Below are 13,340 nucleotides of genomic sequence, written 5' to 3'. Positions count from 1 at the left end.
ATAGAGTGTAGCTTCAAGTATGTTTCTAAACTTGGATCAACAGTGTCATCTAGTGGTCATATTTATACACACAAACTCTCAGTCACTTTACTGTCTGTTTTGATTGCAATAATTGTGTAATAATCCCATGTGAAACACACTGTTGATTCTGTTCATCGTGAGAATTAATTATCATGACACGATATACACAGGGTTGGGAGAGTTACTTTTGAAATGTAATCCACTACAGATGACAGAATACATGCTGTAAAATGTAATTTGTAACATATTCCGTTAGATTACTCAAGGTCAGTAATGTAATCTAAATACTTTGGATTACTTCTTCAGCACTGGTAGATTTTTTCACTTGTTTTGACTATAAAAACTCTGCCAGTACAGTAAGACAAAATACACATGTTAAAAATACATTCTCTGAAAAACCGAAATATCTTATGCAGTGTTGTTTCTAAAACAAGATCAATCAAATAGATCTGGTTTTAAGGATTTTTAGATATTTTTACAGGAAAACAATACAAACATATTATCAAGAATATGATTTTTGCCCTAATATCAAAGATCTTACTAGAAAAAAAGAAATTATGATTTAATGTGAATTTTCTTGATAAAAAATATGATTGTGTCTGGTAACATGTGCATGTAAAATGTCTAAAAATAGCATTTTATCTTAGCGTAAAGCTGACAATTTACACAAGGTTTATTTCTATTTCTTCTGCCCCAAACTTACTTCAAACGTTCTTCTCTGTCTGCTCGTATGAATGTAACACATCATAAGAAAGTGTTTCACCGCTGTTCAAATGCACTTTGGATTGCATCATTTATATGTATAAATGTTTTCCATCTGAAAGGACTAAATATTAAATGAAACAAATGACAATAAAATGCAAAGTAATCTCTTCAGTAATCAAAATACTTTTTGAAAGTAACTGTATTCAGATTACCAATGATTTAAATTGTAACTGTAGTGGAATACAGTTCAATGTAATCAGGTTACATGTAATCCGTTACTCCCCAACCCTGTGTATACATTGAATCTCAGAGCTCATCAACGCTTGTCCTGTAAATAAGATTTTATATGCCGTATTTCCTTCACTGAAGAAGTCATATCAATGTAAAATGTGTTCTGTGTTCAGTTTTGAGCACTGAATTCACTGAAGGACCTTTTACTGTGTTTGAGAAATCAATAGTTTAAGAATGAGAAACACTTTAAGAAGAAGTGGATTGTAATTTACACTTTTCCTGAAGTCTCATGAGAGGTGTGTAAATCACAACTGTTCAGACTCTTAGTTCTCATAACAACTTTATTTAATGTACATAATAAAAATAAAAACAACAGCAAAATATATAAATAACATGTTGACTCTAAACATTAGATACTTCTGACATGGATAAAAACAGACAGCACAAATATAAGGCCGATTGTTCATGTCACTGCCAGATAAACATTCATATGTAGAGCAAAATGTACAAAAGGAACATCTCGCTGATGTACAAATGGTCAATTAAAATAAACGACAAAAATAAATATACAACCAAACATTAAGACTCTACAAAAGAGTGTCTGGAATGATTTCATAACCTTTAGGTGACGATGAGGTAGATCGTTTAATCTTATTTATATTCAAAGTATAATTTTCCACCATATTTTACATCGTTTTCTCTATATGTGGCTTTACGTGTACAGCAGAACGTAGAGTAAGTGCATAGTAGCTTATTTATTCATGGTTTATAATAACTGAAATAAATGCTATTGTGCCACAATCAACACAAGGAGTAAAATATGTGTTTAATAATTTACGATGTGTTTCACTTGTATGTGACTCACAGACAGAAATATGAATGATGCCTGTTCCCTCCTAAACTTTATTATATCTGCTGATGTAAAGAGTTTTCCACTGGTTGCCATGGCAATATGCCATACTGGGGTCAATCCTGTAAGTCACAGACTTCCTTTAGTACATGGATTCTTCAGTAAGTCCATCTGGAAAACAAAACATGCTTTAGTGGCACAAATACAGCTTTTGTAACATACATACTGTTGTGATATTGTTATGTTCTGGAATAAATACTTAAAGTATCTGATTACCTCGGTTGATGGCGTCATACAGACAGTGATTGAGTTGATTCAACTCGTCGTGTGTGCTGATGCCAGTCTCTGATGAGAACGACTCGAGGGGTCCTGTGTGTTTCAGCATGCCCACAGAGAGAGCCTGGAGCTGGGCACCTGTGCCCGCCGGGACGCCCTGCAGCTCATTCCAAACACAGTCAGTCTGTTTCTCAGAGATCACATCGAGATCTCGCAGAAAGCTCTCAATGACTCTCTCGTCCAGCAGCGGCTCGGGTCCGGTTGGCTGTGAGGTCGTAGGCAGCCTGCAGAGGGCAAAATTTGCAGGAAGTGACTCCGGTGTGCCGTACACATCAAAGTTGTTGGCGAGTGAGCAGATCTGATGGGCGAGGATGCTGATTTCATGCCTTTCCGTCGGGCTGTAGTGGAAGTGTCTCTCGGCGCTGGGTGACGGCTCCGGGGTGCTGGAGCGCCCGTGTGTTTGGGTCAAAGGAAACAAACTGAACTCCTCTGGGTGGAGAACACCGTCAGGCTGATACACGGGCACCAGGTGGGTGTCAGTCACACAGACAGGCACGTGAGTGGGCGAGTTACAGTACAAGTGAGATACTAAACTCAACATGCCAAGAGGGAACGCCTCATCATGAGAACTCGCCGGAGAACTCGCAGAGGAGAAATGATACGATTCAGAAGCAGAACTCCAGTCACATATGAGCTGCTCAAATGGATCGGATCCTTCAGACAGGAAGTCAGAAGAGTGAGAGGAAGTGGGGCTGTACGGGGGGGTGGAGAAGAATGCGGGCTGGTCTTCAATAGTGACAGATGATCGGCTGTATTGATCAGTGTTCTCAGAGAGTCTCTGGATCTTCCTTCTTGACCTGTCGCTCTCTCTGAATGTCGGACACACACTGCTATAGAGTTTCTGTCTGAGATATACGGCCTCCGTTTCACTGCACAAAACAAAACAAACATCAGTCAGTCACATACTGTAATGTTTTATTATACAACAGACATCAGGTGATTCAGTTATCAAAGAAATTTTCAATGAACTAAACTTTTAAGTTATAATTTGGTCTTCAAAATATACTTAAAATATTGGTTGAGCTGCTTCTTCAGAGCAGAAATAAATTTTAAAGAAAAATAATTTTAAGCCTTATTTTTAAAAGACTATTCCGGATTCAATACAAGTAAAGCTCAATCAACAGCATTTGTGACATAATGTTGATAACAACAGGAAAATAGTTTAACCCTCCGGATAGGCCCAGAAAAAACAATTGTTAAAATATTAATAACTACAGTCTTGACCAACACAAAATAAGTATCGTTTAAAAGTTTAGAAGCTCTACTTTCCAATGCATGTAGACATTATGACCAAAACTGAACAAGTGTTTTAAAATTTGCAGATAAATCAGAAGTGTTCTGTTTTGATCATTTATAATAAAAAATTGCAATCAGTAAAAACATCAAACTGATCAAATATCCATGTGTTATATGTTGTTGGAAAGCTCTCAAAGAGTAGAATACAACCAGCCTATTTGTTTTACTCACAGACAAAAATATAGCGAGTAATAGCTAAGTATATGTCTTTGACGATTATGTTAGTGTTGCTTCTATGCCGCATTTTCACTTATAACTTTAAGACATATAAACAGAACATAAAATATCACACACCATTACTTAGAGGAGGTGATTATCTTTCAAACGAGTCCACACACAAAATAATCAGATGTATAGATCATTAGATAAACCACATGAAGCACAATGTTACATATGACCACCAGGAGATGGCGCCAAATACATGATACAGACTCAATGATGACTCAAATGACACAGAATGAAACTCATTCTGTGAAATCTCATTACTAAAATCATGTCTGCATGCTATACAAACCTTTAGTCATTGTTGTGTTTGCATGTGTAATTAGTTCTTATGTACAATTATTATGTTTTATTTGTTTGGAGAGGCTTTTGGACACTATGATAAATTATATTTGTAATGCTATAACTTTTGATTGCTTTTTCGTATCAACACAAATGTTTTCTCAGACACAGTTGACATAATTGGGAACAAAACAAAAGCAGTTTTTTGGAGCCACATTATTTACACCCAGAGATATATAATGTCAAATAAGAAAAATAATTAAATATATATATATATGATTTTTCAGCAGTTTCTTAGTCTGAGTCTCTTGGAATGTATCATAATCTATAATATTAAACATAACATTAACATTTGATAAGATTTCTTTACAGTGATACCAATCACTTGACCCTCCTTATTTTTGTTTTTGTTGTCGAGTTATAAGCCTTTAATTTTGGGTATGCCACTGAAACAGCACATTCAGAGCTTTAAGGGTTAAACTAGTAACTAAAAAATGGTGGTTTAGTGAGACTCTTCAAATAGAAGTGAATGGGGCCAATCCATAAACATCAAAATACTTACTGTTTCAAGACATAAACATAATGCATGTTAACATGATTTTAGTGTTATAAATCACTTACTAACCACATCTGTGAAACGTTATGTCCAATACTGAAATTACAGGGTTTCGAAGTTGCCAAATTGTCTATAACTTTCCACAGATGTGGTTAGTAAGTGATTTTATGACAGTAAAATCATGTTAACACACATATTGTTTATGTCTTGTGTGTATACTTTTAAAACAGTGAGTATTTTAATGTTTACAGATTGACCCCATTGACTTCCATTGTAAGTGTCTCACTGGAACACACATTTTTTAGTTATGAGTTAAAAACTATTTTTCTGTGGTAATCAACATGCTGTCAATTAAGTTTCAAGTGTATTTAACCTAAAACATTCCTTCAGGTTTTAATTTGTGTCCTTTGTATTTTTTTATGCAATAATTATTTTATAAAGCAGTAAATCACTTGTGGTTGTGCTATATTGTAAATATAGCATATTTTCGTTGTGACTAAAAACACCCTATATGGACGATTATAGTCACAATATAACACGACCTCTTGTATCTTATTACTTGATAATGGCAGACATCATTCATTCAGCTGTTTTAACAAACATGAGAGATCTGTACAGAGAGAAATAAAGATTGATCACCTGATCACGTGGTTTGTGCAGGTAATCAATTGTTTGTCTGTATCTACAGTTGCCCGTGTGTAAATCCAGAGCCATGACAGATCTTTACACTGCAGTCTGACAACCAGCTGCACTTCTGAGACTCCATCATCTTCTACTGCAGAGCACAACACCACAACACATGAGTTTCACTCAAAAACACCTGAATCAATCATTTGAATCAAGAGTTTTCTGTTATTTATATTTCAGTTGACTCACTAAGACTCTCGTGGCAGGACGCACTGACTGTGAGGTCATCAGGGTGCAGGAGGCGGTACCATGATTGACCAGTAAGCTCCTCTGCAGAGAAACCCAGGTGGAAGACGACACTGTGAAAACAACGACACATTTCATGATGAAGCAAAATCCACATTCATATATGTGATTCATATCTGAAAACTGAACCAGCAGCAGCTGTAGAACACGATAGAACAATATCAAAGTGAATCTGGTGCTGATATATAAACTTTGTGAGCTCAGTAATCCGATCAGGAGAAATGAATGTGTTCACACCAGTAGGGGGAGTTAGTGAAGCTCATATCTGCTGTGTGGAGAGTTTGGAAGCACATGGAGTCGCTGTGAATCTCACTGTCCTTCAGTCTGTCTGCTGTGGGTGTACAGAGAGCCACAAACAGCGAGGAGTTTGGAGATCCGGCCTGGAAACGCCCCCTCACCATCATGGAGCAGCAGCTGCCGAACTGGATCCGGAACGCTTTAGATGTTTGCATCCGACAAACAAAACTGCGCTCTGAGAGAGAGAGAAACGAAATTAGAACCTGAACTGACAATAACACCAGATTGAAATATTTATCATATGCATTCATTACCTGCTGAAGTGTTGTCTTCTCTCAAAATGACTTTCACAGTTTCCACATCATGAATGTCTATCATGTCATAGAACGAGTCTGCTTGAAGAACATCCACCTGAGAAGTGACACAACAGACTGTCTCACTTGACTCTTGAAACAGATGTAACACATACTGAACACAATATGAGCAGATCAAACACAATCTCACCATCGACAGGTCCAGATATTCACACACATTTTCAGACACATACACCAGTTTCCCTTCTTTGGTCAAAGCAACAATGAATCCAGGTAACGTTTGCAGGAAACTCTCACACGGGAGAGAAACATCACTGCTGTTCTCATGAAGACCTGAAGGGAGGTACAGCCGTAGTACACTCAGTACTTTAATGACTATCTAGTGAGCATACCTGCAGAATGCATTTGAGTGCTGTACAGTCGCTTTACCTTGGAGCATCACAGACTTCCTGATGAATGTACAGATGAGAGACATGGAGTGCAGGTATGACAGCTGCTCCTGGTCTTCAGAAGAGATGGGCAACAGTGCCCGCAGAGTCCGGATCTCTCCATTGATGTGGTCTCGACGGGCTTTAGATGCCCCTTTAGTTGACCTGCATTACACCAGGACAGAGTCACGTGAGTGTTTCTACTGAACACAACATGAGAGATAATTCATCTGTCAGATACACAGTAACATCAACAGAGTGTAAAGTGACCAGAGTTCATAACGGTCCGGTGCGCGTGAACTGTCGCGTGGCGTTGCACTGACCTGACGCGTTTACACTCTTTGAGAGTCTGATGACGCGCGGAGACGCGTCTTTCGCTCGTGCTGCAGCCGACGCTCATTCTCACAAATCTGACAGAAAAACAACAAAGATACAAACTACAACAACAACAACAACAACAATAATAATAATAATGTCATATAGTTTTATTTTACATATTAAAAAAGCCATTAATTTTAAAACAGTAAAACACATTTGAAACTGAAATAAAACAGCTCAAAGTCTCTATAGATGTATTAGTGTCATTCGGGTTAGTTATAGAGTGTGTGTGTGTGTGTGTGTGTGTCTTACCTCCGGCTGCTCGTGTGTGTGTGTGTGTGTGATGATCTGTGAGTGTCTCGTGTCTTTTATAGTCTCAGTGAGCTCAACCTGAGACCCTAAGAGAGCTGCTGTGACGTCAGGGGGCAGAGATATTTTTAGAGTTTGAGTCTAAAAATAAGACGATCACAAATCACACAATATTGTAAAGGTATATCCGATCCCCTCAGATTTATAAACAATTAATAGTCCAAAATATTTATATATATATGTGTGTGTGTGTGTGTGAGTGTGAGTGTGAGTGTGTGAGTGTGAGTGTGTGTGTGTGTGAGTGTGTGTGTGAGCGTGTGAGTGTGTGTGTGTGTGAGCGTGTGAGTGTGAGTGTGTGTGTGTGAGCGTGAGTGTGTGTGAGCGTGAGTGTGTGTGAGTGTGAGTGTGTGTGAGTGTGTGAGTGTGTGAGTGTGTGTGTGTGTGTGTGAGTGTGTGAGTGTGTGTGTGTGAGTGTGAGTGTGTGAGTGTGTGTGTGTGAGTGTGTGAGTGTGAGTGTGTGAGTGTGTGAGTGTGTGTGTGAGTGTGTGAGTGTGAGTGTGTGAGTGTGTGTGTGTGTGAGTGTGAGAGTGTGTGTGAGTGTGAGCGTGTGAGTGTGTGTGATATTACGTAAAAATAATGACGTTCGTCTGACTCAACATGACGGATTATTCAATTATTTATTCATTTAATTTAATTCTGATAACTATGAATCTAACTAATCTAATGACAGAGCTGTAAGATCTTTCTTTGGAAAATAAATAAGTGAATGAATGAAATGTATGGAATAAATAACTATTTGATGCATGAATCAGTAAATCACAAAGGGAAAACTCTTAATGTTCCTATAACATGAATACAGAATATAATCATCCCCAATCTTTGATGTATATTCAGAGAGTTTCTCATCCGTCCAGAGACACAGAAGACAATAATAAATATCTCAACGGTATTTAGTGCTTCTTCATTTTTATCAGACATGTTGAATCAATGACATCATAAATAAACACAAAGCAGAAAGTCATATAGAATTATGAGTCAAAGGTCATCACACCCTTAATAGATACAATTCCATTTTAAAGATCAAACACACATCAGAGGGTCACACATGGAAAATCAGTTCAGAAATAAAACAAATAATGTTTCTTTTTTTACTCCAAAAATATTTTCTTTTAGGGGAAGTCTGATGATTATAATTAGCTTTATATAAAAACAATAGAAGTCTATGTCCACCTTTAGATTACATTAAAGGGATAGTTTATCCAAAAATGTAAATACTGTCATCATTTACTCACCCTCATGCTATTCCAGATGTGGATGACTTTCTTTCTGCAACAGAACACAGAGTGCAGTGTTTAGAGACTGATGTCAAGATGTACAGTGAAAAAGGACATAAATATTGATCTGTTTCTCACCCACACCTATCATATCACTTCAGAAGACATGGATTAAACCACTGGAGTCTTATGGATTACTTTTATGCTGCCTTTATGTGCTTTTTGGAGCTTCAAAGTTCTGGTCACCATTCACTTGCATTATATGGACCTACAGAGCTGAAATATTCTTCTAAAAATCTTCATTTGTGTTCTGCAGAAGAAAGTCACACACATCTGGGATGGCATGAGGGTGAGTAAATGATGAGAGAATTTGGGTGAACTATCCCTTTAACCTTTTGATGTGCATGCCCCCCCACCCGTGACTAATGTCACTTTGCTTAAATTAGTTCACATTTACTATATAGTCTAGTCAAAAAAGAGTTTATAATGTTGACATATGATAAAGATGTATAATTTGTCAACATTATGAACAATTTTGAACAGCACACTATATAGTAAATGTGAACTCATTTAAGCAAAGTAAAGTCAAACCCATGGGTGGGGTCAATGAGCATCAACAGGTTAAGTCAACGCGCGTGCATGTGTGTGTGTGTGTGTGTGTGTGTGTGTGTATGTGTGTTCACACTTTGTTTAGATTGTGATTTACTGAGTGTGTTTGATTTGCTTCATAGAAAAACTCAAGAGCTGCAACTGATAAATACAAACTCATCAAAGGGTTGCACATGATTACTGATGATGATGATGATGATGATGATGATAATGATGACACATTGGGGGTGGACCAAAGGGGGGGCGCTATATCACGAAAAAAGTTTACGCTTAAAATGTTAACGTCTCCGTTTACATAAGTCAGGCATATGAAGTATCATTTGAAAGTTTAGAATCTGAACTTTTCAGAGATATCCATCACTTCAGCATTTATGTTACTTAAAATAACAAAATAAGGCCTCAAAACAATCATGTTGAAAATTGTGTGAAAATCCCAGGAGATCAGCAGTTACAGAAATACTCAAACCAGCCCATCTGGCACCAACAATCATGCCACGCTCCAAATCACTGAGATCACATTTTTTCCCCATTCTGATGGTTGATGTGAACATTAACTGAAGCTCCTGACCCGTATCTGCATGATTTTATGCACTGCTGCCACATGATTGGCTGATTAGATAATCACATGGATGATTGTTGGTGCCAGATGGGCTGGTTTGAGTATTTCTGGGATTTTCACACACAACAGTCTCTAGAATTTACTCAGAATGGTGCCAAAAACAAAAAACATCCAGTGAGCAGCAGTTCTGTGGACGGAAACACTTGTTGATGAGAGAGGTCAACAGAGAATGGCCAGACTGGTTTGAACTGATAAAGTCTACAGTAACTCAGATAACCACTCTGTACAATTGTGCTGAGAAGAATATCATCTCTGAATGCTGTTCTGAGATGCGGGTTGGCGCTGTTTTGGCGGCACGAGGGGGACCTACACAATATTAGACAGGTGCTGTTAATGTTGTGGCTGATTGTGTATATATATATATATATATTGAAGTGTACAGAGATTCTCTCTAAACACGCACGGAGCTGATCCACCAATCTGAATGTTCATGTCAGTCACGATTGGATATTTGCTAATCAATAATATTTTTAGTTTAAGTAAGGGGCGGGACATTTCCAGCGTTTAATGCTGATGCACAAGCATCCCTGGATTAACCATAATTTGCACTGTAAATTTGTTTCCCTGCTAAATATGTATATTTATATATATACATTTAAATTTAACTTGTGCAATTAAACTTGGTAAAAATACTGCATGTTATCGCACCCGTGCTAGTTTTTGATGTTTTTCTGATGCTGGTCAATAGTGTCCCATCATTATATCAAATGTCTTTTTATTTTTTATTTTTTTGCCCTTTACTGCAGTTGGTGGGGCCTTTTTCTCATGATATCAAATAATTTCAATTTATATTTCTAAGTAGGAAAACAATTTCATTATACACAGAAAAACACATAATAGTAAACAAATAAAACAAATATAAATACAAGTTATAAATTCACATTATGCCCACCTCTTCAGACACTACTACACCACTGGTCAAGAGTGGTCAGAATCAAGTGTGTCTGTGTTGTTTCCTGCACTTACTAGTGTAGATAACATATGACTTTATAACAGACAACTACTAACTACCACTGACAGACACACAAATATCAGTTATGGACTACAGATCAACACACACACACACACACACACACACATACACACACACACACACACATACTCTCTCTCTCTCTCTCACACACACACACACACACATACTCTCACACACACATCCACAAACACACACACTCACACACACACACATACACACACACTCCTACACACACATACACACACTCACACATACACAAACACACACACTCACACACACACTCACACACACTCTCACAAACAAACTAACACACTCACACACACTCACACACACTCTCACAAACAAATACACAAACACACACACTCACACACATACTCTCTCTCACACACACACACTCTCTCTCTCTCTCTCATACACACACACACAAACACACACATTCTCTCTCTCACACACACACACACACACATACTCTCTCTCTCACACACACACATACACACTCACACACACACACATACACACACAAACACTCACACACACCCTCACACAAACAAACACACTCACACACACTCACACACACTTTCACACACTCTCACAAACAAATATACAAACACACACACACACACACACACTCACACATACACAAACACACACACATAATAGTAAACAAATAAATATTTTGAGCTCTTCAACCATCACACTCTCTCTGAAACACAATCGATCAATTAATCAAAGATCAATATTAAATATCAATATACAAGTGCAGATTATGACCTATAAGGCTCCTGTTGACCCACATACAGCGAGTAAACAACAAGACAATAACATCTCATGGTATATCTTGCCACTTTACATTTCACAATTATAATTCGAAATGTCTGAATTTATTTGTCATACTTGAGACTTTTTATCAAACCTTTTATTAAAAGTCTCAATAAAAGTATTTTATAAGAGAATAAACAAGACTTTCCGGCTTGTCAACTGCATTATCTTAATATCTAATACAGAAATCAGACACGCGCTCATGTTTGAACATATATAAATATAAATTCCACTAGAATTTGGAGAAATATATGTTATGAAAACATTATATGTTTCATACATGCAACAGTGAAAATAATGTTGATTTCAAAAACAATAAAAGTTTTAATAATGCGTTCAGACGGCACTGTTAGTGTTGACACAAGAGTAACGATTCATCCTCATTTAACATAATAAAAGACTTATGGAGACACAAATGTCAAAGGCAAAACGTATTCTAGAAGGATTTGTTTTGTTTGGGAAAGATTCAATGATCCGATTCATTTAATATCAGATTAATGTTAATGAGCTGTTTAACGAATCATCTTCAGGTGATTCATCACAGTCTTTCAGTTCGTTCATCTAATGTGCGAGCGTCTGACTCCAGGGATCTGATCCAGGTCAAAACAACGATCAGCTCATGACACATGACTTTAATCCTCGATTAGAGTCTGGAGAAGTCCGTCTGAGCGCTCGTCCCGTGAGAGAGTGACCGTTGACTTTATTGACGTCTAACACACGATCTTCAGTCACCAGCAGTCATTAGTGTTCGGCTGAAGACACAAGTTTAAGGTTCTGTGAATATGAGACGCAACAGGTGGAGTCTGTCCCATCACAAATCCTGCAGCATTTAACCTTTCCAACCTTTGCTAAAGAAATGCCATCAAGGTCGAGTCCACTTAGAGCTGCTAAACTGCCTGAAATCAATCGAGTTTCAAACGATAAACTGGCACGAACATATCGCTTTACCTTCTAGAGTACTAACATTATGAATCTTTAATAATAACTCCTCATTTAACTTCCAATTATAGACAGTTGAAATGTTATATTAAAAAAGACCTCGTGAACACACATCCGCAGTTTAAATGTTTCAAGCTGAGATTTGATATTTATAGCCCATAAATGTGTTCAAATCAACACTGATCTCCTGTGAAATACCGCAGTAAATCCTGAAGTAGCACAGAAATCGATTCATCAGAACAATATTCTCAAACACACACTGAAGTGACTCAAAACCAAAACTGTTCATAGTCATTTCTGATTCACTGAAGAACCTCTCAAAATCATTTCAGTACAGTGTGTGTGTGTGTGTGTGTGTGCACAATATTACACAGTGAATCTAAACTACATGATCATCCATTTTATTAAAAAAATTCAGACAAATTAGAATATTCTGTAGAATTAATTTAAAACCCGTTTCCAACATGAACTGAGTCCTTTTATGTGCAGAAGATTCAAGAATCATTTACAAACACTTGAAGATTCAAGAATAAAATCACCAATCAGATCTCATGACTTACAGTACAGGAATAATTATTAGATACAGCACACTTATAACACCCTCCTGTATTATTTCAGCATTTATAACACGTTTGTTTCATGAAGTCATGATGGATATTCAGCACATGATTAATCCTCATTGAGTATCTCGTTAATCCAACGGCTCGTTTTGAATATGTATTTGATCCAAATGAACAAAAACTGTCCTTGAATTCTTCATTCTGAAGACGTTTCCATCGAGTCTTATCAATAAACGATCAAGAGAAAAGATCAATATATGCAACTACTTGAAAGACATCGAATCAACAGCAGTCGAACTCGCTTTATTTTCAGGTTACGTAAATTAAAATGAATTATTTCTATGCAACCCGCATGTGTAATGTTAGGCTCAATATATGAAATATGTCAAATATTTGGCCAGTTTGCACAATGACTCCGAATCAATAAAAACTCTCAAATCTAAAATGTGTTTTAGATCCGGCCGTACCTTCTTTTACACGGAGCTAAAAATACTGACAACACATTTAAA

The 13,340-nt window shown here is 37.2% G+C and overlaps 2 protein-coding genes across 3 annotated transcripts in view; both read right to left on the bottom strand.

Moving 5' to 3' along the window:
* Positions 1–1,284: 1,284 nt before the first annotated feature.
* On the bottom strand, positions 1,285–7,091 carry LOC127411935 (neuronal PAS domain-containing protein 4-like). 2 transcript variants are annotated; one of them, XM_051647861.1, is made up of 10 exons: positions 7,042–7,091; positions 6,735–6,821; positions 6,413–6,576; positions 6,174–6,316; positions 5,984–6,080; positions 5,670–5,904; positions 5,376–5,485; positions 5,139–5,274; positions 2,084–3,012; positions 1,285–1,978 (listed from the first exon to the last, which is right to left on the bottom strand). In XM_051647861.1, exons 2-10 carry the CDS (start codon positions 6,809–6,811, stop codon positions 1,950–1,952), a joined length of 1,920 nt encoding a protein of 639 aa, XP_051503821.1. In that variant the 5' UTR covers positions 6,812–6,821; positions 7,042–7,091; the 3' UTR covers positions 1,285–1,949. The 2 variants fall into 2 exon arrangements, with proteins under 2 accessions (XP_051503821.1, XP_051503822.1); XM_051647862.1 differs by lacking the exon at positions 7,042–7,091 and having other exon boundaries at positions 5,139–5,271; positions 6,735–6,997.
* A 5,565-nt stretch (positions 7,092–12,656) lies between these two features.
* Positions 12,657–13,340, bottom strand: part of LOC127411965 (kelch domain-containing protein 3-like) — a 50,407-nt gene continuing 49,723 nt past the window's right edge. The window contains exon 11 of the mRNA XM_051647938.1: positions 12,657–13,340. This exon is cut by the window's right edge and continues 1,003 nt beyond it. The gene's annotated coding sequence lies outside the window, so the exon portion shown is untranslated.

Source organism: Myxocyprinus asiaticus, chromosome 21 (genome assembly GCF_019703515.2).
Source record: "Myxocyprinus asiaticus isolate MX2 ecotype Aquarium Trade chromosome 21, UBuf_Myxa_2, whole genome shotgun sequence".
NCBI classification, from domain to species: domain Eukaryota; kingdom Metazoa; phylum Chordata; class Actinopteri; order Cypriniformes; family Catostomidae; genus Myxocyprinus; species Myxocyprinus asiaticus.
Note: the sequence above shows the minus strand (reverse complement) of the source record. Positions and strands in the feature narration are given on the sequence as shown.

What these genes read in the sequence shown, in the direction of transcription:
- LOC127411935 (XM_051647861.1), bottom strand. Translation starts at nt 6,811, where the DNA reads ATGAGCGTCGGCTGCAGCACGAGCGAAAGACGCGTCTCCGCGCGTCAT. An exon ending in GAAGTCTGTGATGCTCCAAG is followed by an intron (nt 6,317 to 6,412) that starts GTAAAGCGACTG and finishes ACCTCCCTTCAG; the next exon opens with GTCTTCATGAGAACAGCAGT. An exon ending in AATATCTGGACCTGTCGATG is followed by an intron (nt 6,081 to 6,173) that starts GTGAGATTGTGT and finishes GTCACTTCTCAG; the next exon opens with GTGGATGTTCTTCAAGCAGA.